This window comes from Hylobates moloch, unplaced genomic scaffold, assembly GCF_009828535.3.
Source record: "Hylobates moloch isolate HMO894 unplaced genomic scaffold, HMol_V3 SCAFFOLD_17, whole genome shotgun sequence".
Taxonomy (NCBI): domain Eukaryota; kingdom Metazoa; phylum Chordata; class Mammalia; order Primates; family Hylobatidae; genus Hylobates; species Hylobates moloch.
In genome coordinates this window covers 60,434,592-60,461,780 of record NW_026652292.1, presented here as the reverse complement: position 1 = coordinate 60,461,780, position 27,189 = coordinate 60,434,592, and the positions used below count along the sequence as shown (strand labels likewise).

Here is a 27,189-nt window from a genome sequence, read left to right as displayed (position 1 = left end):
CTTTTCTTTCTCTCTTCCTCTGCACACTGCTGCCCAGAATGTTTTGGACAGGTGTGCTGTGCTGAATTTCATGTAAATCAAATTTTCTTTTTTTAATTTTTAAAAATGACTTGTATCTTTGTGAAGGAATGACAACAATAGGGATTAAGTTAAAAAGGGATTGTATTTTCCTTTGGTCATACTTATAAAGCAGTGCAAGAGAGAAGAAAACCCTCAAATGATATCATGTTTACACATGGCTGTACTAGTACTAATACACTTTTTTTAAAGGCAGTTATGTGAAATTTAGTTAAATAGGAAGACATATTTGTTTAATGGTCATTTGACATTGCCCACAGTCAATTTTTGGAATGTTCATTAGGTTACAGTATATACTTTAAATATTTTCCAGTTATCTAAACCTTTTATTTCTTCAGTGCAAATTTATGTTTTAGGAAATGTGCTAACAGTGTCTTAAATGACATTAAAGGATATTGTACTGAGAATGGTTGGCAGCTCTTTGTCCATCTCCACAGAACAAGAAGAAATAGGCTTAGATTATTTTTGGTGAACATAAACATAATTCCCTAATATTAGAGACATTAAGACATAAATATTTACAGCTGCTAATTATTAAAATAACAGTAACAGTACTTAACATTTTAGTATATGCTGTGTAGCTGGCATTGCATTAAGTACTTTACATACATCATCTTATTGTTATCCAGTCCTATGTGGTAGAAATTATTACTTTTACCATTTTATGGATGAAGAAACTGAGGCTCAGAAAGGTTAAGTAACTTACTAAGGATACCCAGCTAGTAAGCGAGAGACACATAGTTTGAAACCAGACCATCTGACTATAGAGCCTGTGCTCTTAACCACAGTTAATGGGAAGAGGATAAACTAGTGCTGTCCCTTACATTAAATATTCACCATGGATGATCAATCAGTTACAGACAGTAATGGGTAACTGAGTAGAAATACAAGCAAAGAAGTTGACAGTATCATGATTTGGTTCAAGAAGTCATAATAAGTAAGGATGTGTCTCAGATTTTTTTCAGTCTTTTTACCAGGTTACAAATTTCCAAGAAGGATGATGTGATTCATATGTAAATTATGTGTAATAAAATAGTTGAAGTTCAAAATCCTATTGAGATAACAAAGAGGTTTCTATATTATATTGAAAACTGAGAAATCAGCAACACAGACATTAAGACCCAGATACATAAATGGGGAAAACATATGGACAGACAGTACAAATACAGTTAAGAAATATAGAAAGTTCTGCCTTGTAAGTAATCAAATGCAGATTTAAGTCATAATGTGATGTGAGTTTTTCCTAGTAAATTAGCAGGAATTTATAAAATGTTAATACCCAAAGGTGGTACTCTCATTCACTGCCAATGGCTTTTTAAAATACTGTGTTAGCAAAACAAAATAATTCAATCAGTAAATAAATATTCCTCTTTCCTGGCACTAATTTAGTAAATAGGAAATGCATATACTTTTTCTATTATATTGAAAAGCATATTAAGCTAGCCTGCATTAGACAAAAAAAAAAAAAAATTGTATTACTTTTTTTTTTTTCTTGAGAAATGGTCTGGCTGTAGTGGCCAGGCTGGAGTATAGTGGTGTGATCTTGGCTCACTGCAGCCTCCGCCTCCTGGGCTCAAGCCATCCTCCCACCTCAGCCTCCCTAGTAGCTGGGACCGTAGGCATGCATCACCATGCCTGGCTAATTTTTGTATTTTTTGTAGAGACGGGGTTTTGCCATGTTGCCCAGATTGGTCTCAAACTTGTTAGCTCAGGCAATCTGCCTGCCTGAGCCTCCCAAAGTGCTGGAATTACAGGTGTGACCCACTGTGCCCGGCCTGTATTAAATACTTAAAAAAAAAAATCACCTACAGAAGAAAATAAATGAACAGCTGTTGAGCAGAAATGTTGATTTAGTATTCTCCTTTAAATTATTAACCATGAGAGATGTATCTTAATTGCTAACCCATTGCAAGCTTAAATTGCATGATCATCTGTCAGTAACCTGATTGTTTATGTATAACCTCCTGGTACATAGGAACATGTGTGTTTTATATATGAGTATTCTTTAGTTTTACTACTGGTTAATTAAACATGGGAAAATCACTTAAGTTTGTTATTTATTCACTGTTACAGATTCCCTGAAATTTTTGGAAATTATTCTTTATTTCAAAAAACTAAAGAATGATGAAATTTTTTAAAGGTGTGATTTTATTGTTTTAAAATTTAGTTTGTATTTGTCTACTCTATAGCTGTGACTGGGCAAATAACTCTGTAATTATTTTACAGGTATTCACAGTTTTATATGGAAGATAGCTTTTGCCATTATAATATGTTTAACCATCATTTCTTTGATGGAAAGGTAAGAGCTGTGACCATTATCTCATTGTTCTCTTATTGTGGAATAACAGATTTCATAGTGCCTCCTTTGTTCTTTTTCTAAATTCCCTCAAGGTCAAATTGTGGCTGTTCTACCATTTACTGATATTTATTTTTGTTCTTTCACTGTTTATTGAGCACCTAGAGGTGATTTTATTATTCCCTTGTTAAGACTTCTCACTACTTTTTGGATGAAGGCCCACATTCTTAGAAGGCCCGTGGGGCTCTGTGTGATCTGACCCCAATTTCCACTCTAGCCTCCCTTCTCCCTGTTTCCCCTTTGCTGTCTGTGCTCAGGGCACAGGGCTTTCATCTGGAACTGGCTGGATGCCTTTCCACCACAGGGAAGGTCCATGCTGTTCCTGCTGGTTTCTGCTGTCTTTTGCCTTGATAACTTCCACTCATGTTTTAGAACTTTGTTCCAAATCAGTTCTTCCAGCCTCCCCTGACCCCTGCTCCCCAAAGGGTCAAGTTCTCCTTTGTAGACTTACCACACTGTAATTAAATGCATGTGTCAGGGCTGGGAGTGTACGGAAAATCTCTATTCCTTCCTCTCACTTTTTCTGTGAACCTCAAACTGCTCTAAAAAATAAAAGATCTTTTAAAAAAAAAAAAAGGACTGCAGCTTAAAAAAAGCTTCTTTCAATATGAGGTTAATAATGTCACTGAGAATAAATAGCATAGTAGAGCTGATACATTTAGTTTGAGCTCTTTGTCAGGCCTATTATAAAATAAAATCTGTAACCAATCAAGTAATCACACCTGCCAGGACGCTGGCCAAAAATATTGTGAAATTATCAAGACATCTTAAAGCATACCCATAAATATATGCATATGTATCAATTTTGTAAAAATTGTGAACCATGCTTACTATGTATTGTGCTTTGAGATATTAACTAATGATAGGAGGATGAAAACCAAGGAAGACTTTAAAAGTCAGCGTTCAGGAAATGAAAACAAATGTTAAATTGTTGGTTGGGATTGAAAAACGAGTCCCCTGATTTAGTAAGTATAGCACTCCTTCCATTTGGATCAATTTAGCATTGGGGTATATATTAATATTTTTCAGCTGTGAAGCCATTAAAACAAGGTATTGAAATAAACAGCAGTTATAATTAGATATATTTCAGCTGTTTCCCAAAGCGTTTATGTGGTTGGTAATCACTAAGAATTGAGAACTGTTGAGGTGAATGTGAAGGAAAGTGGGAGTTGAAAGTCACTTGCCAGTGGATGATGAGGGACTTCTCAGCTGGGACAGTGGCAGTGAGAAAAGGAGAGGAAAGAACTGGGTTGTCTAGGCATTCACAGAGGCAGTGAGAAAAGTCCAAGCTGACTTGATAGAATGGCCTGGGTTTGTATTTTTTCTTCTAAACAGAGGGAAGTGAAGTTTGGAAAGATTGAGTTTGTGGGGCTGTGGGGATATCCAGCCTGACCACTTGAAACCACAGGACCTTGATGTCAGGTGGGGTCAGGGCTGTGTCGTAGTAAATGAGGAAGTAATCAAGTTTGAATCACTACTTGATGCTACACTAGTGAGTTAGGGTTTTCTTGTTTTTTTGTCTGTTTTAATACCATACTATGGTTTTGCTTTTTATTTTGAACAATGAAGACAAAATAAGGATAAAATTAAATACCTAAAGGTTGGCTAACAATTTTTTATATTTTTAAAGAGTAACAGGTAATTAGCCTTTTTCTTCGAAACTCTTTGTAGCTTATAGAAAGTGTACAGCATTACCTTATAAGTTTCTACAATAATGGTTGGAATAAGCTGCCAAGATGGAGCCCCACTTTATCTTCCCTGAAGAAAAGAGTCATCCAGCTCAGGCTTTCCTTACTCTATATTTCAGCAGCAGCCTCTAAATAGCACTGCAGCTATAGAGATTGATCTGCAGAAACCCATTGTTTTAATGATTTTACTATCTGCCCTTTTTCTACCTACTCCCAGAGTCAAGTTTTTCAATAGAGATTTACCATCCACTAATCAATCACTAAGTATTTAAGTGTCAGCTCAGTGCCTTTGAGGCTGTCCAGGGTGCTTAGGAAAATAGAAGACTCTGTTAGTGCACCTCAGCACTTTGCAGTCCACTAGATTCAAAAGCTGGAGTTCCCCGCATAGGATTTCTCATTGCAAATCATATAGTGTTTAAAAAATGTCATCTGCCTTAATGGCAAAGTCAGTTAAAGTATGTAGAGAGGATGGCTAATTAAATTGCTGGGCACTTTTTAAATGATAACTGAGATAAAGGAAAGAGTCAAATTACTGTCAACGTTGTAAGCAAGTATCTATTTCTCATAGGAGATCAACATTAAGACCATCAGCAGCTTGTGTTGGGCTATGATGCCATTGATTCTTACCTGGAAAAAAAAAAATCCTTTAAAAATATTTTTAAAGTTAGGTTAGGAGTTAAACATCATTTACTTGTATAATTTCTTTTTTCTACTTTTAACTCTAAGGAGTTTGAAGATTTCAATATCATCATCTGTGCTTTCAGTCCTTGTTCTTGTAAGCAGGTTAAGGAAGTGCCAGACAGCACTTGAAAAATGATTAACCTTCTTGACAAGTCATCCTCTGCTATAGGAGTTCCAGTAGGAAATTAATGGAGACTCTCCTAGGGAAAAAGGTTTTCCTCTTATCAGTGGAGTCTTCTAAATTGATTTAGCAGTAGAACAAAATATATTTTATTATAAAATACATATAGTCTTATTAAAGTTTAAAATGCCATTAAATTTTAAAATCTCATGTCATTTTGTATACTGTATTGACTTATTTTTGTAGATGAGTACAGTCATCTCTCCCCACTTGTGGGTTCTGCATCTGTGGATTCAACCAACTGGAGATCAAAAATATTTAGGAAAAAAAAGAGGATGGTGGTGACTGTACTGAGCATGTACACTTTTTTCTTGTCATTATTCCCTAAACCATAGAGTCCAAGAACTATTTATATATCATTTACATTGTATTAGGTATTATAAGTAATCTAGAGATGATTTAAACTATGTAGGAGGATGTGCATAGGTTATGTGCAATACTACAATATTTTATATCAGGGACTCTAGCACCTGCAGATTTTGGTATATGCGGGGGTCCTGGAACCAGTCCCTCAGGGATACTGAGGGGACTACTTGAAAGCTACTTGCAAGTCAGTTGACTGGAGATACAGTTATATGGTATCTCTTAATAACTCCACTTATAGCAAAAACCATTAAATGTCCCTGTTAATGTTTACTTTGCAATTACTAAAAAAGCTTAAATTAACCTTTGGGAAAATGTGTGAATAGCATAGTTTGATGCACCAGATGCGCTTTGTCGTTTATGAACTTTCATTTTTTATTTCCTTACAGTGCATGTTCAAATATGTCTGCCTGATACTCAAAAACATATGCATGTTTAACTGCTAATTTGTAGCTGTTATTAAACTGAACTCATGGCATTGGACAAACCAGATAGGAAAACAATGTCTTCTTCGTCTTTGTGTCCCTAGTGCTTAGCACCATCCTGGCTTCTGTTTGTTAAATTGAGTTTAACATTTCAGATAGTTTTCATGGGTAATGAGTTACTTTTAGGACACTAAATTTAGCCTTTTAATTTAACCATTTGAAATGTGTAGTCTTCTGATAGTGGTGGTGTTTGAATTTGCAATTTTAAAAACCTGCTTATCAAGGAACCCAAAGATAAAATCTTACGGGGGCAAAGAGAGGCTTCAGAATGTCACTGAGGGGTGCTGTGGTGGCAAGATGACTTGGTAAAGTTTCCAGTATTAAGAGAGAGACTGAGTCTAATGCATTCCCCTACGGATAGGATGAAGTGCCTCTCTCTAGTCCTAATTTCGAAATGAATTTTTATTTGTTCCAGACTGCCCTTGAAGTATGCAGAGCATTTTTACAGGAAGATAAAGGCGAAGGAATCATTATGGTGACGGATCCTCCGTTTGGTGGCTTGGTTGAACCTCTGGCTATTACATTCAAAAAGTTAATTGCTATGTGGAAAGAAGGTCAAAGCCAAGGTGTATAATTTATTACTGCAAAATAAACATGTATCTATGTATCTACTTCCTATCAAATATTAGCTGAGCTCAGTGAATCAGAGCACTGATAGAATATACATGTCTTGAGTTCTCTTTTTAAAAACAGGCTTATTTGATGTTGCAGCAAACTTCATTATCATGATATACTTTGTATTATTCTAATCATGTGGATTTTTTTAATGGCTTATAGGTAAAATACTATGTTTTTGATGGGGATAATGGGACATTATGCAGAACAGCAGTGAACTGCTGTCATTCATTCAGTAAATATTTACTGAGTGGCCACTGTGTGCCAGGCACTGTTTAGGTACTAGGAATAGATTTTTGAACAAAGCCAACACATACCTCTGCCCTGTGGATCATACATTCTCTGTTCCTAAAGCCTGGCCCAGAACACTAAGAGGGCACTCAACCTGAGGTCCAGGGCTCTGCACTTTGCCAGGATATAAGTTTGGAGGTTAGACATCCCATAGGCTGATTGTGGTTATCACTGACACAGATTCCCAGCCCTATAGGTAGGGTAGTGGCTGGGGGTTATTATTCAGTTTAAAGTGACTTAGGACTTCAAAGTATTTTATATAATTATCTAATTAGTTGGTACATTCATTTTTTAGAAACATTTTCTAGCTCGCAAGTTGATAAATTTGTTAAGAGTGTCAGGAATTTTGTGATCATGCTTCTCCACTAATAGTGCTTTGGGAGACAGAATGCAAATGAAATATAAAACGTGACTCATATTGTTTAAGTATTTCCCTTATTTGCTGTTTTTTAAGTCCGCTCATTAGAGTGGATAAAGTCAATGTCATTGGGGAAGCAATAAAGAGCTTTGTGGGCTTGAATTCCTGTTCTGCCACTTACTAGCTGCATTGGACTTGACAGCTTATGGCTTCAGTTTCCCTATCTGTAAAATGGGATGACATCTAATTCTAGGGATTATTGCAAGGAGATAGTACATAGAAAGTACTTATTATAGCTTAGTGTAAGCACTATGATTAGGCTTGCCTCTGATTAAGGCTTTTCAGCCTGTTGGAGTTTTAGCTGTAATAGTGCTATAATGAGTACTAGCCTATACTAGGTGCTTTGTAGTAATAGCTGTGTTCTCTGTCTCTCACAAACACTAATTTTGGTAAAACTGTTTTTAAGAATCTTCCATGATGCAGACAAGGTTGATTCATCCCTGAAAACTAAGATAATGAGTTGTGGCAGAGCTGGGATTCACACCCAGGGCCTACTGCCTTCTAGTCCAGAGGTGCTTCCACTACATCATGACTACCTTTGTGCCTCAAAAGTGGCATTCCTTTTCTATTTTCGACTGTTTAGGTAACATCTTTGCCTTACCTAGACAATAGTAATATATATATATAAGGGTTACTTTTACATACTCTTAGTAGCTATATTTCGATATAAAGGAATATGTCCACTGACCTTTGGGAATAGACAGGTTTGAAATGGCACTCTGGTAAACATTTTCTGTTTTTGTATGAGATTTAAATGTGTTGAATCATTGCAATTTCTCATGCTAGTGGAAGTTTTTCTACTGTAGCCTTCTATTTTTTCTTTAATTTACTATTATTTTTTCCTTTTTGTGATCCATTAGATGACAGTCACAAAGAACTACCCATTTTCTGGATTTTCCCCTATTTTTTTGAATCCCGAATTTGTCAGTTTTTTCCAAGCTTCCAGATGCTGGATTACCAGGTAGAGTACATATTCTGTTTTCTGGCATGGTTGGGGAATGGAGATTCTACTTAAATAGATATAAGACTATTCATTGATTTTAGTAAATTAAAATACAATGAGCTGTATTAAACACTAATATTATACCATATATAGCTCAGTCCAGTGGTTCCTAAATATCAGTAATCCCTAGAGTGCGTGTTGAAAATACAGACTGAGTACCAAAATAAACCCACTAAATCAGAATTAGAGGACAAAGCCCCAAGAAAAAATATCTCACCAAGCTCCTTGGGTGATTCTGAGTGTGCTAGGGTTTAGAGCGGCTGATTTAGTCTTTCATCATCACTAGGAGATTTTGCAGCCCCCCCACCCCCGGTTCATCATTATGAACGTTGGTTTCCTCTTTTCAAGGGGTATAGAAAAGTAAATCACCTTTCTGGTTGGTGAAATGCCATGCACAATTTACGGCGTCACTCTTGGGATGTCAGGAGTGTCAGAGAAGGCAGAGATGGCTCTGTGTGAATGTGTTGATTCCAGGAGGAAGTTACTGGAGTGAGTAACTTCACAGCGATGACTATGGAATTTTCCTCCTGCCTGAAATGAGAATGAGGCTGCTGTCCACAGCAGCTCCACCTGGTCTTTTAAGTTCATTCTGCTTTAAACTCCACTTTCCTGTATTTTTTTCCCTTGTGTTTGAAGTTAACCCTGTTGTCGCCATCACTGTGTATGGTCTTCAGGCAGGTACTGCTTCTTTTTTTTTTGAGACAGTCTCACTTTGTCACACAGTCTGGAGTGCAGTGGTGCAATCTCGGCTCAGTGCAACCTCTGCTTCCCAGGTTCAAGTGATTCTTCTGCCTTAGCCTCCTGAGTAGCTGGGACTACAAACGTGCCACCATGCCCACCTAATTTTTTTCCCCTGTGTTTTTAGTAGAGACAGGGTTTTGCCATGTTGGCCAGGCTGGTCTTGAATTCATGGCCTCAAGTGATCTGCCTGCCTCAGCCTCTCAAAGTGCTGGATTATAGGCGTGAGCCATTGTACCCAGCCTGCTTCCTCTTTTTGTAAGAGTTTTCTATTTGAGTTTTCTGAATAATCGACTAGCCGCTGATTAAGGCAGAGTTTTAGCTGTAAATGTCTTCACTAGCTGTTGCAAGCTAGCACTTGGTTCTAATCTTTCTAATCCTGAAGGCATATACCATTATGAAAATTATTTTAAAATTCTGAAAGAAACAGTGTTACCAAAAATGAGAGTAAAAGACTCTACTTGTGATTCCACCCAAACAGCAGACACTGTACTTTCAAAGTATTCCCTTCTAATCTTTTTTTAAAAGTACTTTTTACAGGTTTGTAATCATAGATGACGATGTTGAATTCTGCTTTCTTCACTATGTCTTATAAGTATACATTTTTAAACATAGCTACACAATCTTTATGCTTTAGTAACTAAATTATTTCATTTACAGGCTATTATTCCCTTCTTTTTGGACTACAGGTTGTTTTTACCTTTTAAGGTACTATAAATAACACAGCTATAAACACCTTTTATGCATATAATTTTTTCATGTTTTATATAACTTGCTTAAAATAGATTTCCAAAACTGAGATTACTTTATCAAATATAATGGACTTTTTTATGGCTATTACATAGCATTAACAGGTTTTGTTCTAAAAGTGTGTAGCACAAGCCATTTTATACTTGACTTCTTGAGCTCTGCTTTGAGAAAAATCTATATCATAAGTCTTCTCAAAGCTCATTTAACTCGGTTTTGGGGCATCAAGTTTTCTGTTTCTTGTCTGAGAGATGCTTCTAGTATTGACATTTGCAATACAGAGGTAGCTGACATATTCTAAAGATGTTAACTACGTAAACGGGTTCTAGTTTTCAGCAGCATCTTCCGCCTTTGGCACTGGATAATCATCTAGTGCAATGTTTGGCACACAGTAGGTGCCATGTATATGTCAAATGGATAACTGAGTGAAACAGCATGAACCCTGGAGTCAAAAAGGATCTGAGTTTTAATCCTGGCGCTGGCACTTACTTAACCCCTCTGAAGCTTATCTTACCTGTTAAATGAATATGGCAATAATATATCTGTCTTTTAAGGTTTTAAGGATTTTATGAAATAACGCCTGGAAAGGCTTAGCCCTGTCCTTAACACACAGCAAGTATTAAGTTTAGGTTCTTGCTGTCGGCATTGTCATCACCGTTGCTGTCATTGTCGTCATTCAGATAGTCCCAAGGTAGGGGTAAAACTCTCCCTCAGGTCCTTTTTTGATACATCTGAGAGATTAAAATTGCATAATTGTATAAATTGGTGCAAAAGTAATTGCAGTTTTTGCCATTCATTCATTCCTTTTAATGGCAAAAACCGCAATTACTTTTGCACCAACCTAATAATTCGTGCCCTTAGAAAACTGTTACATCCATATTTAGAGAGGAGTTTTTTTTTTTTTCCACTATGGGCAAGAGTTTGAAATGGTGAGAGGGCAAAAGAAGACAGATCAAGAATACAGCAGATGACAGAGGCAATTTTGCAGTAACCAGCCGTCACTTGTTAGGCAGTCTGTGTTACTAGGAAAGAACTTTTGGAAATATTAGGGTTACAGTTTTGAGAAATAGTTGCAAGGTCCAAGTGTGGACAATAATTATACACTTCAGTGTATTGATGAAGAAAGGTTCTGATTAGGTCATATGTGTCTGACAGGCTAAAAAGCAGTCTTCTCAATAAAGAGAAAGCCAACCTTTGGAAAAAAAAATGAGAACAAAGTCTAAAACAAAGCAAATTTGTTTTTCCTAATTCCTGCTAAAGGGAAGAACAGTACTGTCCATTACATGCTCATGTTGGAGAAACTGTGCCATATCTCCTCATGTATTTATAAACATTATTTGATTATATTCTTGGACAATTTTTCTATTTTTTGAAAATTTCTCTGGACCTATTATTCCTTTCTGAGCATTTTGCTTTCCTTTTTCTTTTGTTATTTTAACTTCATTAAAAAACTTTTTTTAAATAGAGATAGGATCTCTCTATGTTGCCCAGGCTGGTCTCGAACTCCTGGGCTCAAGCGATCCTCTCACCTCAGCCTCCCAAAGTGCTGGGATTACAGGTGTGAGCCACCATGCCGGGCCTAACTTCATTTTGTGGTACTTTTTTTCTTGTATATTAGCCTTCATTGAATGAAAACTTTGAGTCCCCTCTCCTCCTTCACAGATCTTTTCCCATAGACCTTGATAAGGCCTTTTTTTTTTTTTTTTTTTTTTTGGACATCACCTGAGATGATTATAAGCCCCCAAACCACAATGTAGTCAAAAACCCCGAATCACTAAATCTCTTCTTTGGAAATACTTCCCAGGTAAGAGGAAGGCAGAAATGCTGCAAATCTTCATAAAACATAAATTATGTAGACTCTTCAGTAATCAAGCACTTGATGAATACATAATAAAACAGTCATCAAAGACCTAGAAAACCAAGAATTTTATTAACAACAGATTAGAAAGGAAGGATGTGATGATGAAAAGAAACTCTGATTTTGAGTCAGAAGTCTGAGTCCTGGCACTGCCTTTTAGAGACCACTTAATCTTGGGAGAAGTCACTTTATCTCTCCAGATTCTGTTTCCTTACCTATAAAATAAAATGATTGAACCAGGAAAGAGATGGCAGATAAGTTTCTCTTTTGGTACTAAGCCTGATAAATTGCTAGTGGTTTTCTGGAGAATTTGTTGAGAATACCAGGCTTGGTAGCAAAGAGTAATGTGATTAGTGGTGTCCACCATGGGGGTGGGGTCAGGGAGTGGTGGTGTTCATGTCCTGTATTTTCTGTGTCTGAATTAGATGATCTCACCTCCTTTCCACCTGAGACATTCTGCTCTCTCTTGTATGTACTTAATATGGGACAGTTGTCTGGGGTGTTAAAAATATAGCTCTTTGCTTTTGTCAAAGCTATCCTTTTTAAACCTCAGCCTGTTAGGACACTATGTTTTTCAAGATTAGTTTCACAGTCAGAAATGAAGATATTTTGGCAGCAATTTCTGGAAAATTATTGCAAATTAAAAGATGGCTACCAAAATTCTTAAAATTTAATCTGTAATAAACATAAAATATGTAGTGGGTTTGAAGTAAAAAGGGGTATAAGATGTCCACATGTTAATTTCAAATAAGAGCTTATGGGATATGGGGATTGTGACAGACTTCGCTGCTGTGGTAGAAGCTGGTTGCTGGAGCAGAAGAAGGTACTGGGGACCTTTTGTGTGTGCCGAAATCCAATAGAACACAATCCTTAGGGAGTTACAGAAATGCAAGTACTCTGTCTTATTTAATCTTTCTTTCCTGGCCTGATAACTGGAAGATAGTAGGCACAAAATAAATGTTGACATGGATGTCTCGGTCTCCATTTAACTAGTTTCAGTCTCATGTTACAGAAGACATTTGCGTATAGATAAAATTAAAAATTGGGAATTGCAGAGATTTTGTGCTTTCCCTCATTTCTATACAGTACTTCATCACATTAATCAGTTCCATGGGAGAAATTTTCTATTTGAAAATGCCTCTCATCATCATTGTGAGTGAAATGTCAGGGATAATGATGGGAAAATGGTGTATCAGCTCTACTACTAGTGATAGGCAATTTGCAAAATTGTGTTTGCTTTACAGCACTTCCATAGGAGGTTTATTTGTGTGGCTGAAGCTATGAAATATGGATATATGTTAGAGGTACATTAATTTACTCTAGCAGCATGCATTTTACATACCATATGTTTATAGTTAATTAGCACAACAAACCCACATTTAAAAATAATAATAATCTCAATTAGGTTATGCAAAATCAAGCAATCAGCCACCTTCCTGACATATACATTCACTGACTCCTTGGGTAACCATAAAGAAATTGTTCTTTTTTTTCCCTCTCTTCCATCTGCTATCTAGTATATTGCATAGAATATTCCATGTACTAGATATCTTTCTAAAATATTATTCTGCAACATTTGAAAAGCTTCATATGAATCTCTTGGGAAGAATTTTTTTCTTATGACACTCATAAATGCTCAAAATATCTTTGTTGAGTTTAATAAGGTACTGTATATTTATTGAGTACACAGAGGAGTGCATTAGGGGAAACATGAATTTAAATGATTTTAAAAGAAAATGACTTATGGTACTATTTTAAGGTGATTTTGTAGTAAAATCTATTTTTGTATCCTAGCGTCTAATAGATAACATATATTCATAGAATTTTCAAAGTTAGAAAGAAACAGGTAACGTAGGCTGACTTCCCAACGTAATAATCCTCTCCACTAAATTCATGACCAGCCATCATCCAGCTTCACTTGAATGCTTCCAGTGAGCAGAGGACTACAGCCTTAGAAGGCAATGCAATTTATTTAATAGCTCTAATCGTTAGAAAATTTTCTCATATGGAGATAAAATATGCTCCCCATTAACTTCCAACCATTGGTCCTAGTCCTATTCTCTGAAGCAATAAAGGATAAGTCCAATTGCTATTCCATGTGACACCCCTTCAGTTATAGAATAGCTATCTGATCCTCCCAGTCATCTCTTTTCTGGATAAACATCCCCAATTTGTTAAGCTATAAATTCTGTTCATTCCCATTATTTTTCAAAGAAATGAACTAGTTTTATCAACGTCTCTCTTGAAATGTAGTGACTGAACACGGGGCTTCAAATGTGATCTAACCTGACAGTTTCCTTGTTGTGATACTGTACTTCCAAATAGGCCAACTGTGAGTCCGTGCCAGCTTTTACAGTTATGCTGGACTGCAGACCCACCATACTGACAGCCAGAAACCCTTATGGGCTTTTCCACACTGTCCCTTGGGTCTCCTCATCCTGTGCTACAGTGTACTTAGTTTTTCCCACTGCTGAAGCTTAGCCTTAAACTAGACAGGGCTGGAGAACAAGCCTAGGAATCTCCCCTTAAAGGCCTCTCTTTCCCTTGTCCTCAATTTCTTACATTTTTGTGATTCACTTATTAAATAGCTAGCTTACAAGCCAGTTTTGTTGTAAGTTGTTTTGTATTCTTGTTTATCATAGAAACAATTCAGTACATAACTTATTTGAATGTCAGGCTTACCTGTACTGACCTCATAAAAAACCTCATGGTATTCTTGTGGATAATCTAAAGCAGTGGTTCTCAAACTTTAATGTGCCAGGAGGGCTTGTTAAAACACAGATTGCCGGGCCCTACTCCCAGAGTTTCTGTTTTATTAGGCCCTAGGTGAGGTGAGAATTTGCATTCCTAATAAGATCCCAGGTGACACTGATATTGCTGATCCAGACACCACACTTTGAGAGCTACTGATGTAAAGAAAGATGGATTTAGTGGCCAGGTGGATTCATAGCAGTCTTAAAACAAAATTGAGAATCCTCGTGGATAATAGGTTGGAGGAGGAGACTGAAGTAAGAAGCTAATAGAAGTCATGCTTGTTCACTTCGGTTTGCTTTCGAGATAATCTGCTGAAACTAAAAGTTGAATTAAGGACCTTGAGGAGAGAGGTACATGTTTGAAATAGTCACTGTGGGGAGAACAACTATAATTATGAACCTGTGTCTTCATCGCCATTTTTTACCTTATGCCAGGCCTTGAATAGTGTTTTACAAACATTATCTCATTTAACCTTCACAGCAACTTTAAGTATCGGTACCCTCTTCTTACATAAGATGACACAGAGCAAATTTCACACGCAAAATGGGAAACCCTGACCAAATGAGCACACATCTTCAAAGGCTGAATTTTTAATGCCAAAAGCTAAGTTCTTGAATACATAATAGACTTTCTTGTAAAGTCTGTTGTGTTAGATAAAATATTAGAGTTGTTCCTTTAATACTAGACAATGTGAATTTGTCATAACAAATCTTTTTAATAATGAAATTTTACTGCTACAGAAGCTGTTGGTTAATAAGCGAACTCTTGCTCTTAAGAATTTCTTGTTAAATACTATAAGAGAGATGGCTGTGCTTTAGTCAGGAGTAGGCCAAGTCAGCTTTCCAGCCGCAGCATGACTCAGCGGGTTTGGAGCACAGGTGCACAACTCTGCACATTATGTAACCACACCGCAGGTGCATTAGGTGATCACTCGTGAGCTCGTGCTTGGCTTGGAGCCACTATTGTCTGTAAAAGGTATAATTACTCTGCTAACGCTGTACATATGGCCTGTGCCTGGGTTGGCTCATGCCCGGGCTCACTTGCACCCAGAGAGAGAGTAAAGCCATGTTGAAACTGTCTACAATTCCTCGAGTCTTTTTCCAGTTACCCGCCACTGGTCTACCCACTCCCCTTGGTCCTCTGCTTGGGCTGAAACCTGACACTTGGCATGACAATTGACATCACGAACAGGATACCGAGGAGAGTGAGCCTTCATTCCCTGGTGATTCTGGGTCAGCCATATGGCCACAACATGGGTTGTAGTGCCCAGTGTCAGCTGTACTGCTTGGATGGGCTCCAGTGGAAACCTGGGCAGCAGTAGATGGGTCCCCTGCGAGCATGGAGAAGGCACTGAAGCAGCTAGAAATGCAGAGCGCTGAGAAGGAATGAGCTTTTGCCAGCAGAGTTGGATGGGCATTTTTGACTGTGCTACGAGAAGTACACACCCAGTCCCTGAGGGATGCAGTAGAGGTAAGGGCCCACCAGGTACAGATGGGGCACCTGGAGGCCTGGCTACACAGCTCAGAAAAAGAGTTAGAAGCTGCCATGAATGGGGACCTCCAGGCACAGGCGGGGCATCTGGAGGCCCGGCTACAGAGCTTGGAAAAGGAATTAGAGGCTGCTCTGGATGCAGGCCTGGGTCTGTTGTCTTGGCCAGAGACCCCCACCTGGTCTGATACCAAGGAGGCTGTTGGCAGGATCAAGGGGTCCATGCCACGAAGAAGGGAAAGATGCCCCACCTGCAGGGGAGCCCTCAATGGGAGAAAAGGGGGTCCCAATGAGTGACACGCTCACAGATGTGGATAGATTTGATTTTGGCCAGGGTTGACCAAGAGAAAATTGATAAGCAGCCCAGTGAACTTTGTGGAGACAGTTGTTTCCAGAACAACAATTCCAGAAAATACCCAAGCAGGAGAAGAGTGTTTCTGCGCGACCTGGTCCCACCCTGGCACTCCAGCCCAAAGACTATGTGCTGCAGCCAGGCGGGGTTGTAAAGTCTTTTCTGTTTGATGAGGGAACTGGCCAAAGTGCCCCTCCAGAGGAGGCCACTGTGCAACCAGCAATCCACTGGTCTCCCACCAATGTACAGAAAGTGCTGGTGCTGGTAGACACCAGCACAGATATTTTACATGACTTGGCAGCTGTGCCGTCTATCACGGACTTGATGGACCACTTGATGGAACTGGGACAGTATCACTATATAGTGGACTTGGCTAATGCATTCTTTTCCAGAGAGCCAGGAACAGTTTGCCTTCATGGGAGGATGACAATGGACTTTCACAGTGTTGCCGCAGGGCTTTTTGCATAGCCCCACCATTAGCCATGGTCTTGTTAATGATATGCTAACCTCTGATTCTCTTGCAGATTTAGGAGCGGCAACACTCCCCTTGCCTAGAATTAAGATGGTGCGACTGAGACCGCCTTCCTTGCAGCCAAGTGGGCCATTTAGCGGGCATAAGCCCTATAGGTAGTTGACCGGGGCGCCCATTTGAGCTGAATGTACATGTGACCACAGATAGTTTTGGCTGGGGCCAATAGCAGTGCATAGAGCACTTGAGAACACCAATGGGCTTTTGGTCCCAGCTGTGGAAGGGAGCTGAGCCCCGTTGTTCGTTGATAAAGAAGCAGTTTGTAACTCATATGCTGCCCTTCAGATTCATGAGAGCATGGCAGGACAGGCTACAGACGTGCGTAAGACTTGCCTGATAGTGTGATGGGTGTGTTCTGGATAACAATCCCCCAAACTGGGACAGCGCAGACATCCACTTTGGCAAAGTGGGGCACCTACTGGGAGCAGCAGAGTATGCTGAGTGCAAGTCCCTTAGCAGCAGAGCTGTAAGAGGTCTTGGGACCTGTAGTCCTAATGCAAGATAAGGCCATGGTGCCTGAAGCAACCCTACACCTTGAGCCATTGCTGTTTAAGGAAGGGCATCCCCCCATTCCTGATGGGGGGGCATGATACACAGATGAGTCTGGCCAAGGTGCTGCTGCTGCCTATAGACTGCTGTTGCAGTCCAACCTAGTACTGATACCATATGGTTTGAAATGGGGCATGGGCAAAGTAGCCAATGGGCTGAACTTAGAGCACTGTGGATGGTGATCACCAAGGAGGTGACACCTATGGTAATCTGTACTGATACCTGGGTGGTCTGTCAAGGGTTAACCTTGTGGTTAACTACCTAGAAGTTACAAAGGTGACTAGTTGGTCACCAGCCCCTGTGGGGCCAGGCCATGTGGCAAGACCCTATAGGAGGAAGGATGACCTCCTCCGACCAAGTATGGGGACAAAAGGTAATCTGTTGTTGCCTGCCCCAACGCCTTTAAAGGTAGGGGAACAAAAACCCGGCTTAATGTATAAAGCAACATTGGGGTAACATCACCATGAGGTGGTTGCCTGCCATAACCTGGAGCTGTTGCTTTCTGTGTTGTTTTGTGTTATGAATTCAGGGCTCCACCCTATGGGCACGTGTCCCTGCCCAGAGGACACGCTTGGCCAAGGAGGTGGAGTGTAAGAGAGATGGCTGCGCTTTAGTCAGGAGTAGGCCGAGGTGGCTTTCCGGCAGAGCGTGACTTAGCAGGCTTGGAGCGCAGTCGCACAACTCCACACGTTATGTAACCACGCCATGCGAGGCTCATTAGGTGATCACCCACAGGAGCTCGTGCTTGGCTTGGAGCCATTGTTGTCTGTAAAAGGTATAATTACCTGCTAACGCTGTACATATGGCCTGCACCCAGGTCGGCTTGCACCCACAGCTTGCGCCCAGTCTCGCTCATGCCCAGAGAGAGAGTAAAAGCCATGTCGAAACTGTCTATGATCCTTGAGTGTTATTCCAGCTACCCACCACTGGTCCACCCACTCCCCTCAGTCCTCAGCTTGGACTGGAACCTGACATTTGGCATGACAAATACTTTAATGCATATATTGGCATCAGTTTGTTCATTTATTGGTTAAGGAATCTTAATGTTGACTAATTTGAGTAAATTTTCTTTCTGCTCTAATTTTTAACTTTCTAGGTAGATTATGATAATCATGCACTTTATAAACACGGAAAGACAGGTCGAAAACAGTCTCCCGTGCGTATTTTCACCAACATTCCGCCCAACAAAATAATCCTTCCTACTGAAGAAGGGTACAGGTAAGATCACAGTGGAACTTTGAAGTACACAAGTCACTGAATATAAAGTTACATATATCAGTCAAATGCTTTCAGTATTGAATCATGTTATTCTTTTATTACTTTTAAATTAGGTCCATAATTTCATACTTAATTGAATTCAGATTGCACCTAGTTTTTGTAATGAGTGCTTTGTAAAGTTTTATCTACTCTAAATCTCAAGAAATGTATGCAGCTGATTTCTCTGTCCTTTACTCTGTAGATTTTGTTCTCTGTGTCAACGATATGTTTCTCTAGAGAATCAACACTGTGAGCACTGTAATTCTTGCACATCCAAGGTATGGTGTTCTTATAGAATGTATTTTTATTTAGATATATTCATTTTATTTTAGTTTACTAGTTTTATTACTTTTTCAATGTTATTTTGTTAATATGATTTGTATTAATATGTATTATTTATTAATTATGCTATAATACAGTATTTTAAATTATAGAGTACAGCAGGCTTTTAAAAATACTTAACTGCCTTCATCATCACCAACAGTTATTTGAATTCATCTTCAAATGGTACTGTGTGACTGCTAAAATTATCAGTGTTTCAAATAAGGCATTAAATGAACGCTCAATTATGTGTACGTTGAGGGCAAAATTATGGTGTTTCAAATAAGGCATTGATGTATTAGGTACCATCATCATTCTGATGAAATAATTAATAACATGTACTGTGCACTTTTAATATGCCAGACACTTTCCTAAGAGCTTTACATGGATTAACTCATTTAATCCTCACAACAGCCTTATTAGGTACAGTTACTCCTTGATTTTTTACAGATGAAGGACTGCAAAGGGACATCCTCCTATTTATTTATTTATTTAGGTATTATTTTTTCTTAATAGACTTGGTTCTTTAAAGCAGTTTTAGGTTCACAGCAAAATCGAGCAGAAGGTACAGAGATTCCCCCTATGTCCCCTGCCCCGACACATGCACATTCTCCCCAACTAGCAGCATCTTCCACCAGAGGGGTGCATTTGTTACAACTGATGGACCTGTGTTGACACATCATTAACACCCTGAGCCCATAGTTGACATTAGGTTCACTCTTGGTGTTTTACATTCTATGGGTTTGAAAAATGTATAATGACATGTTTTCCATGTTTTCACCATTACAGTGTCATACAGAGTGGTTTCACTGTTTTCACTAAAAATCCTTTGTGTTCCACCTATTCATCCTTCTTCCTGAAGGGTGTCTCTGGCTACTACTATCTTTTTACTGTCTCTGTAGTTTTTCCTTTTCCAGAATATCACACAGTTGGAATCATATAGTATATAGCCTTTCAGATTGGCTTCTTTCACTTAGTAATAGGCATTAAAGCTTCCTTCATGTCTTTTCATGGTTTGATAGCTCATTTTATGTTAGCTCTGAATGATATTCATTTGATGTACCACAACTTGTTTACTCATTCACCTACTGAAGGACATCTTGGTTGTTTCCAAGTTTTGGCAATTATAAATAAACCATCTAATTTTTTAGGAAGGCAGGGTGACCCTTAAGTTGTTTTGTTTATTTTAACTAAATCTGGTCAGAAAGGGCCTGTGAAGTTTAGTTTGGCTCATAAACACAAATTATTCTCCAAAGGAGAGGCTACATTTATATAAACATTAGAAAGCACATTTTTCATGATTATATAATGGTATTACTGGTTATACTTGTTTTTAACAATGTTAATACATCTGATCGTTTATATTTAGTTTTTATTAGTTGAGACATGATGTGTATTCTTCATTTAAAAAAAATTATGCCCAGATTGCATAGTTTAAAGTTGAGGAAAACGAACTTATTATTTAGAGATGCACACAAAGGTGCTAAAAGGAAGGAAGAGCTAGGAAATGACAATCACACAAACTAAAGAGGTGTTATTTGGAGGGGAAGGGAGGGATGCTGTGACTTAGTAGGGGCATGGGGCAGTTTCCAGAGGGCTGGTGGTATTTTTTCTTGACCTGGTGGGTTTTATCCGTGTTTGCTTTACAATGCTCATTAAATTGGATATATTTTATGCACTTTTCTAGATATTTTTATTTCATAGTTTTAAAATTAATCAAACAGTAACCTGTAATCTATCTTTCTAAATTATGTAAAGTTCTCAAATATGAATTTCATTAAGGATTATGCACTATAGACACATAAAATTATGAATCATTAATTCTCTTGAAATTTTCATTTGAGTCCTTCTTTGTGCAGATTGGGTTGCTTGAACTGGAGTGGATTTTCAAGATCATTTAGATAAATCTCCTAGTTTTACAGTTAAGGAAATTGAGGCCCATCAAGGAGGCATTTGAGTTGAGTGGAGAAACGCATAAATTAAAATCAAAGTATTTAATTGTGAAGCCCAGAAAAGGCAGAAATAAGGAATGAATAATTTACACAGATTTTAATAAGACATTTTAATTTTTAATTGTAGAACTTGATTTTTAATAACAAATTAATTATAATTTAAAAATTGTTTTTTTTTGGTAGGATGGCAGGAAATGGAACCATTGCTTTCTCTGTAAAAAGTGTGTAAAGCCTTGTAAGTATTGAGACTTAGTGTTTGAGATCCTATGAACACATTTTAGAGTTTTTCTCCATCTAAATAGATTTTTCATTGGATTTATAAATGAAAAAATAATCAGCGTAGAGACTTGTAATTTATTTCCTTTTTAATTTTATAGTTATCAACATGTATGTTCTGCCTTGTTCCGCCTTGCACGAGAGATGATTGCTAACCTGTTTCAGTGTGGCATTTGGTTTGACTTATTTTAATAAGGCATTGTGTCACTCAGCCAGCCTCCATTGTGACAGTAGCTGTCAGCTCATAACTCATTGGAGAAGGGCTGAATTTGTTGCATGTAACAGAAAGAAGTTAGCTAGTTAATGTGGAATTCCAACCTCTTCTCCCTGGTCTCTTTAGCCAAACTAAAACTAGCTGTGCAAACTGGCCACAATACTTCAAGTAAACACTGTTCGTATATCCTACCTTAAAAGTCAATAAGATGAAAAATTACGTTACGTGAACTTTTAAAACTTAATTTTTATTTTACAGCCTGGATCCACTGTAGCATTTGCAATTACTGTGCTGTTCCAGATCATTCTTGCGAGGGCCCCAAAGATGGCTGCTTTATTTGTGGTGAATTGGATCATAAACGCAGTACTTGTCCTAACATTGCTACATCTAAAAGAGCTAACAAGTCAGTCGAATACTTTACTAGAAAAATGTATTCCATCTGTGTTTTATACAGGATGATCCACAAAAGCATGCAACATTCAGAGGATCTTGAAGTGCCAAGTTAATTGTCACTTTCACTATTTAGTACTGGCTGCATAGATGGATGGAGGGAGGAGAGGAAGATGATTCAAAGAACTTGCTTTCAAAGAGCTTACAGTTCTACAGCTTAGAGATGAAAATAACCAAAATATGAGGTAGAAAGTGGTTAACTTTACCTCTCTTTGGCTTTACGTCTCATGTGTAAAGTTATAGGGGGTGACAGTTCATGCTTTATTGAAGGACATGATATTTAAGTCAGGCTTTGAGGGACAGATCAGATATAGACACATGATGGCAGGAAAGGCTGGAGAAGGCATTTCAGATTGAATAGCAAGTAATTCCACAGTAGGCAAATTGTAAGAAAGCTATTTCTTTGTATCAAATTTTAAGAAAAATATTTAGACATGCATAATGCTTAAATATTTGAAATTTTTATTACTTTCTTTCCTGTGATTATTTTCACATCTCTCACCAATATTTGATTACAGCTATAGATTACAACTCAGAGTATGGGGATACCAATGACAATAGCTTATTTAGAAGAGGCATTGCTTCTGGAATAGTTATCCCCAAAACAAAACAAAAAGAGAAAAACATTGCTCTTTTAACCGAGCTAATTTGAATGATTATACTTTTTTCCTAACTAAAAGGGATGATAGTGATTAAGTCCTCTTCCTTTATTGCTAAGAAAACTAATGTTACACAGTTATTAATTGGAGATTACCAGATAGCTAAATTTGACATTATATGAAATTATATGAAAGTTCAGATTGGGCTACCATATGACTATGACTTGTAATTTAAAAAATTGATTTATATTAGAAATATCTGATAGTTTAATAATTACTTATGATAATGTTAGAATTGTTTCCCCTGTATTTTATTTATTTGTTGTCAGTGAAAATTTTTTTTTCCATTGTCGTCTAGCCACTTGAATTCTGGCTACTGTTAACAACTGCCTCGTTCCTACATTTACTCTACTTTAAATAATTATTTCCACTGAGTAATCCAGGATAAAGTAGAGTTTTAAAAATTTAATTAAAGGAGCTTATTGAAGAATCTTTTTTTTTTTTTTTTTTTAAGACGGAGTCTCGCTGTGTCGCCCAGGCTGGAATGCAGTGGCGTGATCTCGGCTCACTGCAAGCTCCGCCTCCCGGGTTCATGCCTTTCTCCTGCCTCAGACTCCCTAGTAGCTGGGACTACAGGCGCCCACCATCATGCCCGGCTTATTTTTTGAATTTTTTAGTAGAGACGGGGTTTCACTGTGTTAGCCAGGATGGTCTTGATCTCCTGACCTCGTGATCCGCCTGCCTCGGCCTCCCAAAGTGCTGGGATTACAGGCGTGAGCCACCGCGCCCAGCCTGAAGAATCTGATAAAATATTTTCCTTAGAATAAACCTTCAAAAATTGAATACAACCTCATTATCATATTAGTCTGGGATTGCTGTACCATTGTCAGGGTGATTCTGAGTGGTAGTCAGTAACATGCTCAGCCTTTAATTCTGTGAACTTACATAGAAACTGAATTTGCATTTTGATACTCTATTGTAGGCCCTTCATTGCTTCCTAAATAGCCTCAGCTAGTCTGTTTGGCACTAATATACTATTTCATTAGGGGAAATCATCTAGTATCTTTCAGGACTAGATCTTACCAAGTTTAATTCCAAGAGCAAATCCTTTGAGATGTGGATGCCTGATAATTCTTAAATAATGTTACTTTTTTTCTCAGAGAAGACCCCTAAACTCCTGTTAATAGTTACTGCTTTCAAAAAAAAAAAAATAATGAAATTGACAAGCAAAATTATTTTTTTCTTTACAATAGTGAAAAATAACAGCCTTTTTAGCATACGTGACTTAAAAGGTCTTTCCATCTCATGCTTTTTACAGCTGTCTTATATTAATTTGTTTTTCTTTGGTGTTAATTTTTCTTTAGTTGCTAACTGGAATGATGCTGGCTCCCTCTTGTGGTTAAAGCTCATTTTCTCAGTTACATAAATACCTATAATTTAAAGGACAAATACTAGGTCAATTTAATTTTAAGACAAAATAAAACTGACTTACAGTCAGTTCATCACCATTCAAAAACTTTATCTCTGGAAAGTTTTGTATATTCATATTACAAATGAATATTTTCAAATATTTTCCTCCTGTTTTTGTTTACCGTATCCCCTAGTGAAATTTCATTTATTTTTAGTCCTGCTTATAAGTGGATGAGCCAAAGGGAAACTTAAATTTTGTGTACAGGCACACATGGCTTCATTGACTTTGCCATTAGAGATTATACTATATTTCATTAAGTTTCCTAAATCATCACTTATCAAGAAATTATCCTACTTTAAAAAAGTGGGGAAATAGATTTATATAGTATGCACGAATCAGTGTAATACTATAAAGATGATTTTTTTGGTTTTAGCTTTCAATCCTACTCCTGTAGACTGTTCTATTTTGAACTGATAAAGTGTCCCTAGTCCATAGTGCAAGATCTAAATATGAAAATATTTAAAGTTGTCAAGCAAAATTCTGCATAATAGTCATGTGGAACTAATAATAGCTAATATTTATTGAGTGATTATTATATGGTTAGCAGTTTGCATATATAAATAATTTAAAGTAGAGTATATAGTAGAGCAGAGATCCCGGAATCAAGCTGGTTTTGCAAGTTCCTCATGGGATGTTCATTGATTTCATAGCCTTTTCACCTAAAAAAGTAGGGATAGAGAGGGGGTGACTATCCCCCTTATCTCTGTCTCCCAGCTCCTTGAAGTCAAAGATTATGCCCATTCAGTTTTGTATTCTCAACAGGTAATATATGCTGAGTAAACAAAAAGTGAGGTATAAATTGAACCCATTAGGGGATACATTGTTTATGAAGCTCTTTTCCCAGGTTTATTCCTGACAAGATCAAGAATAAGCTTTTCCTATGGAGAAGCTTATGAGAGGTGAACCTAACAATTGATATTGCTGGGTAATCAGAGGAAGAGTCCTGGTTTGGCATTGCTGTAGCTCTGGCCCCTTCCTTGGTTCTCGATATGTTGAGTGTCATGGCATGATTCTGCTAGCCTGGAGAAGTGAATGGATGGGCCAGTAATTTTCTCAGCCACAGGTCGCCTGTAACTTAGTGTGGAGAACACCAGAAACAAAGAATCTGTTTTGTCTGGTGTGGTTCAGTGTTTTTAGAGGGTGAGTTCCAGCTTGTTTATTTTGAAGCTAATCTTCAAGATAAGGACCACAAAATGCTGATAACCCTGCGTGGCACTTGTCAGGACTTTTACATCCGCTGAGGAAAGGAAAATCTGTAGGACTTAGGAAACAGGCCCTTTCGAGGCTTCTCGGTTTTTTCCATTGTGCCGTTTCATTTTTCTATCTCTGCTGCCTGCCCCATGTATCAGCTCCTCTCCAAAAAAAAAACGGAATTCAAGGATTTGGAGATTGAAGTGCTGAGTTGAGCAATACAGATGTACAAAAAACTTTTTTAAAAAGTCCAATCTCACTGGCTTTGTGTTTACCTCTGTGGTGTGTTTGCCCCGGACAGCTTGTTCTGAATCCATAGTAACCATCTTTTAAAGAATTTTTTTTTCTCAGACATTTTGCTTGGTCAGGCCTCTGACTCGTTCCTTGTTGTTATGGTTAGGAGACTGAGGATTTATGCTTGCAATACAGTAGATTCTTTCCCTTCTTCTATTTTATTTGGTTAGCTAGTTAATTAAACTTCAACATAATTACATAATTCACTGTGCTCATTCTGTGAAATAATTTAGCACCTTATTTTCCAGAGCTGTCAGAAAGCAGAAGCAAAGAAAAAGTAATAAGATGAAAATGGAGACCACAAAAGGACAATCCATGAATCATATATCTGCTACAAGGAGAAAGAAAAGGAGGGAAAGAGCCCATCAATATCTTGGCTCTTAAATGTCCAGTGACTGCAGAATAAGAAAGATTTATGGTCCAACCTTTGATGCCATTTTCTGAAAGTGCCACACTGGACTTAAATTCAGCTGCTTCCAGAGGTGTGCACCTTTCTGAGCTAGATAACAGGCAGGTGGCATTTGCTGGCTTACAGTCCCTTATCTGCCTCTCTGGAGACTTGGGGAGTTGTTCCATCTTCAGCCAGTTTACTAGTTCTTTCAGCATTCATTTTTCCTCACTTTAAGTCTCTCCCAGTCACATTGTTCTATTTTTATTTATTTATTTTTTTTGAGATGGAGTCTTGCTCTGTCTCCCAGGCTAGAGTGCAATGGCACAACCTCAGCTCACTGCAACCTCTGCCTCCCGGGTTCAAGCAATTCTCCTGCCTTAGCCTCCTGAGTAGCTGGAATTACAGGCACACGCCACCATGACTGGCTAATTTTTATATTTTTAGTAGAGACGGGGTTTCACCATGTTGGCCAGGCTGGTCTCGAACTCCTGGCCTCAAGTGAGCTGCCGGCCTTGGCCTCCCAAAGTGCTGGGATTACAGACATGAGCCATCTCACCCAGCTCCGGTTACATTATTCTAGCCTCTTTTATCCAAAAAATGGGCAGACAGCATTCTTTTGCCGAAGATGTCAGAAGAAAATGAAAGTGAAAACCTATGCAGTTTGTTTACCTTGAACATAAAAGTATGTTAATTTAAATAGGAAAATATTTTATGTTAAATAGGAAACAATAATTTAAACCCCACTTGAAAAGAAAAGTACAGTGTACAATTATTTTTAGACTGAATTTGAAGATGATGGAAAGAGTTTTTACAAAGGCACTGTTTAGATATACAGATTGTAATTATAATTACATTATTATTAAATACTTATTCTCCAAGTACTTTTTGCAGTTGTCCTCTGATGGTCTAGATCACTTAAATGCTTGTTGAATGAGTGAGATGTTTAGAACTACGACTTGCTCTGTCATTCCAGTGTCTTTTAACCTATGCAGTAAGTTTCTGTGTTTGTAAAAGTAGTTCGTAGCAGAAGCCAGGATAGTTTGGTAATTAAACTCCCAAACTAAACTCGTTCCTACCCTTAACATTTCCTGGCTGTATGATCTTGGCCAGGTCATTCTCTCTCTAAAAGCCCCGGTTTCTTCATTATTATCATTATTATAATGGGGAGAATAACAGCTATACCTGAGGTTTGTTTTGTGATTAAATTAAATGAGACCCAAGTGCTTGGCTCTCAGTTCTCCTCTGTCATTGGTGTGTTAGATTAACAATGAAGATTGTTACTGGGTCTAATGGTAATTATCTTTTGGCCCGATAACAAAGCATTGAAGGCAGTAATTTGAACTCCCAGAACAAACAGTCCATCTCCCCATTTCTCTGCTAGTTATTGTCTCCTTAAGACTGAATTGTTTTGAATGACTTATATTTGCATAATGACTTTTCTCTTGTTTCCAAACAACTGCTATAGAGCAGATTTGAAGGCATCTTTGTTTGGGGTTAGGCAGAGCCCTGTAAGTAAGGGTGGAGGAACTGCACTCTATCTGGTATTTAAATTCCAGCTAAGTTAGGACTGATGCCTGGTGTAGAATGCTCAAGTGTGGC

At 38.0% G+C, this 27,189-nt stretch overlaps 1 protein-coding gene across 3 annotated transcripts in view; it reads left to right on the top strand.

The window, feature by feature from the left end:
- The window catches only part of ZCCHC4 (zinc finger CCHC-type containing 4), a 54,749-nt gene extending 27,856 nt beyond the window's left edge, over positions 1-26,893 (top strand). The window contains exons 6-14 of one of the 3 annotated variants that reach the window (XR_009210466.1): positions 2,305-2,377; positions 6,248-6,398; positions 8,017-8,117; positions 18,271-18,392; positions 18,634-18,709; positions 20,888-20,939; positions 21,453-21,536; positions 21,649-21,829; positions 25,448-25,549. Coding sequence is in view for 1 of the 3 variants with exons in the window: in XM_032135644.2 (XP_031991535.1) it covers positions 2,305-2,377; positions 6,248-6,398; positions 8,017-8,117; positions 18,271-18,392; positions 18,634-18,709; positions 20,888-20,939; positions 21,453-21,597; positions 25,448-25,583 (856 nt within the window). In the remaining 2 variants the exon portion in view is untranslated. Of the gene's footprint in view, positions 1-2,304; positions 2,378-6,247; positions 6,399-8,016; positions 8,118-18,270; positions 18,393-18,633; positions 18,710-20,887; positions 20,940-21,452; positions 21,830-25,447 lie in introns of all 3 variants that reach the window. The other 2 variants (XR_004244816.2, XM_032135644.2) reach the window with 2 other exon arrangements.
- Positions 26,894-27,189: the final 296 nt, after the last annotated feature.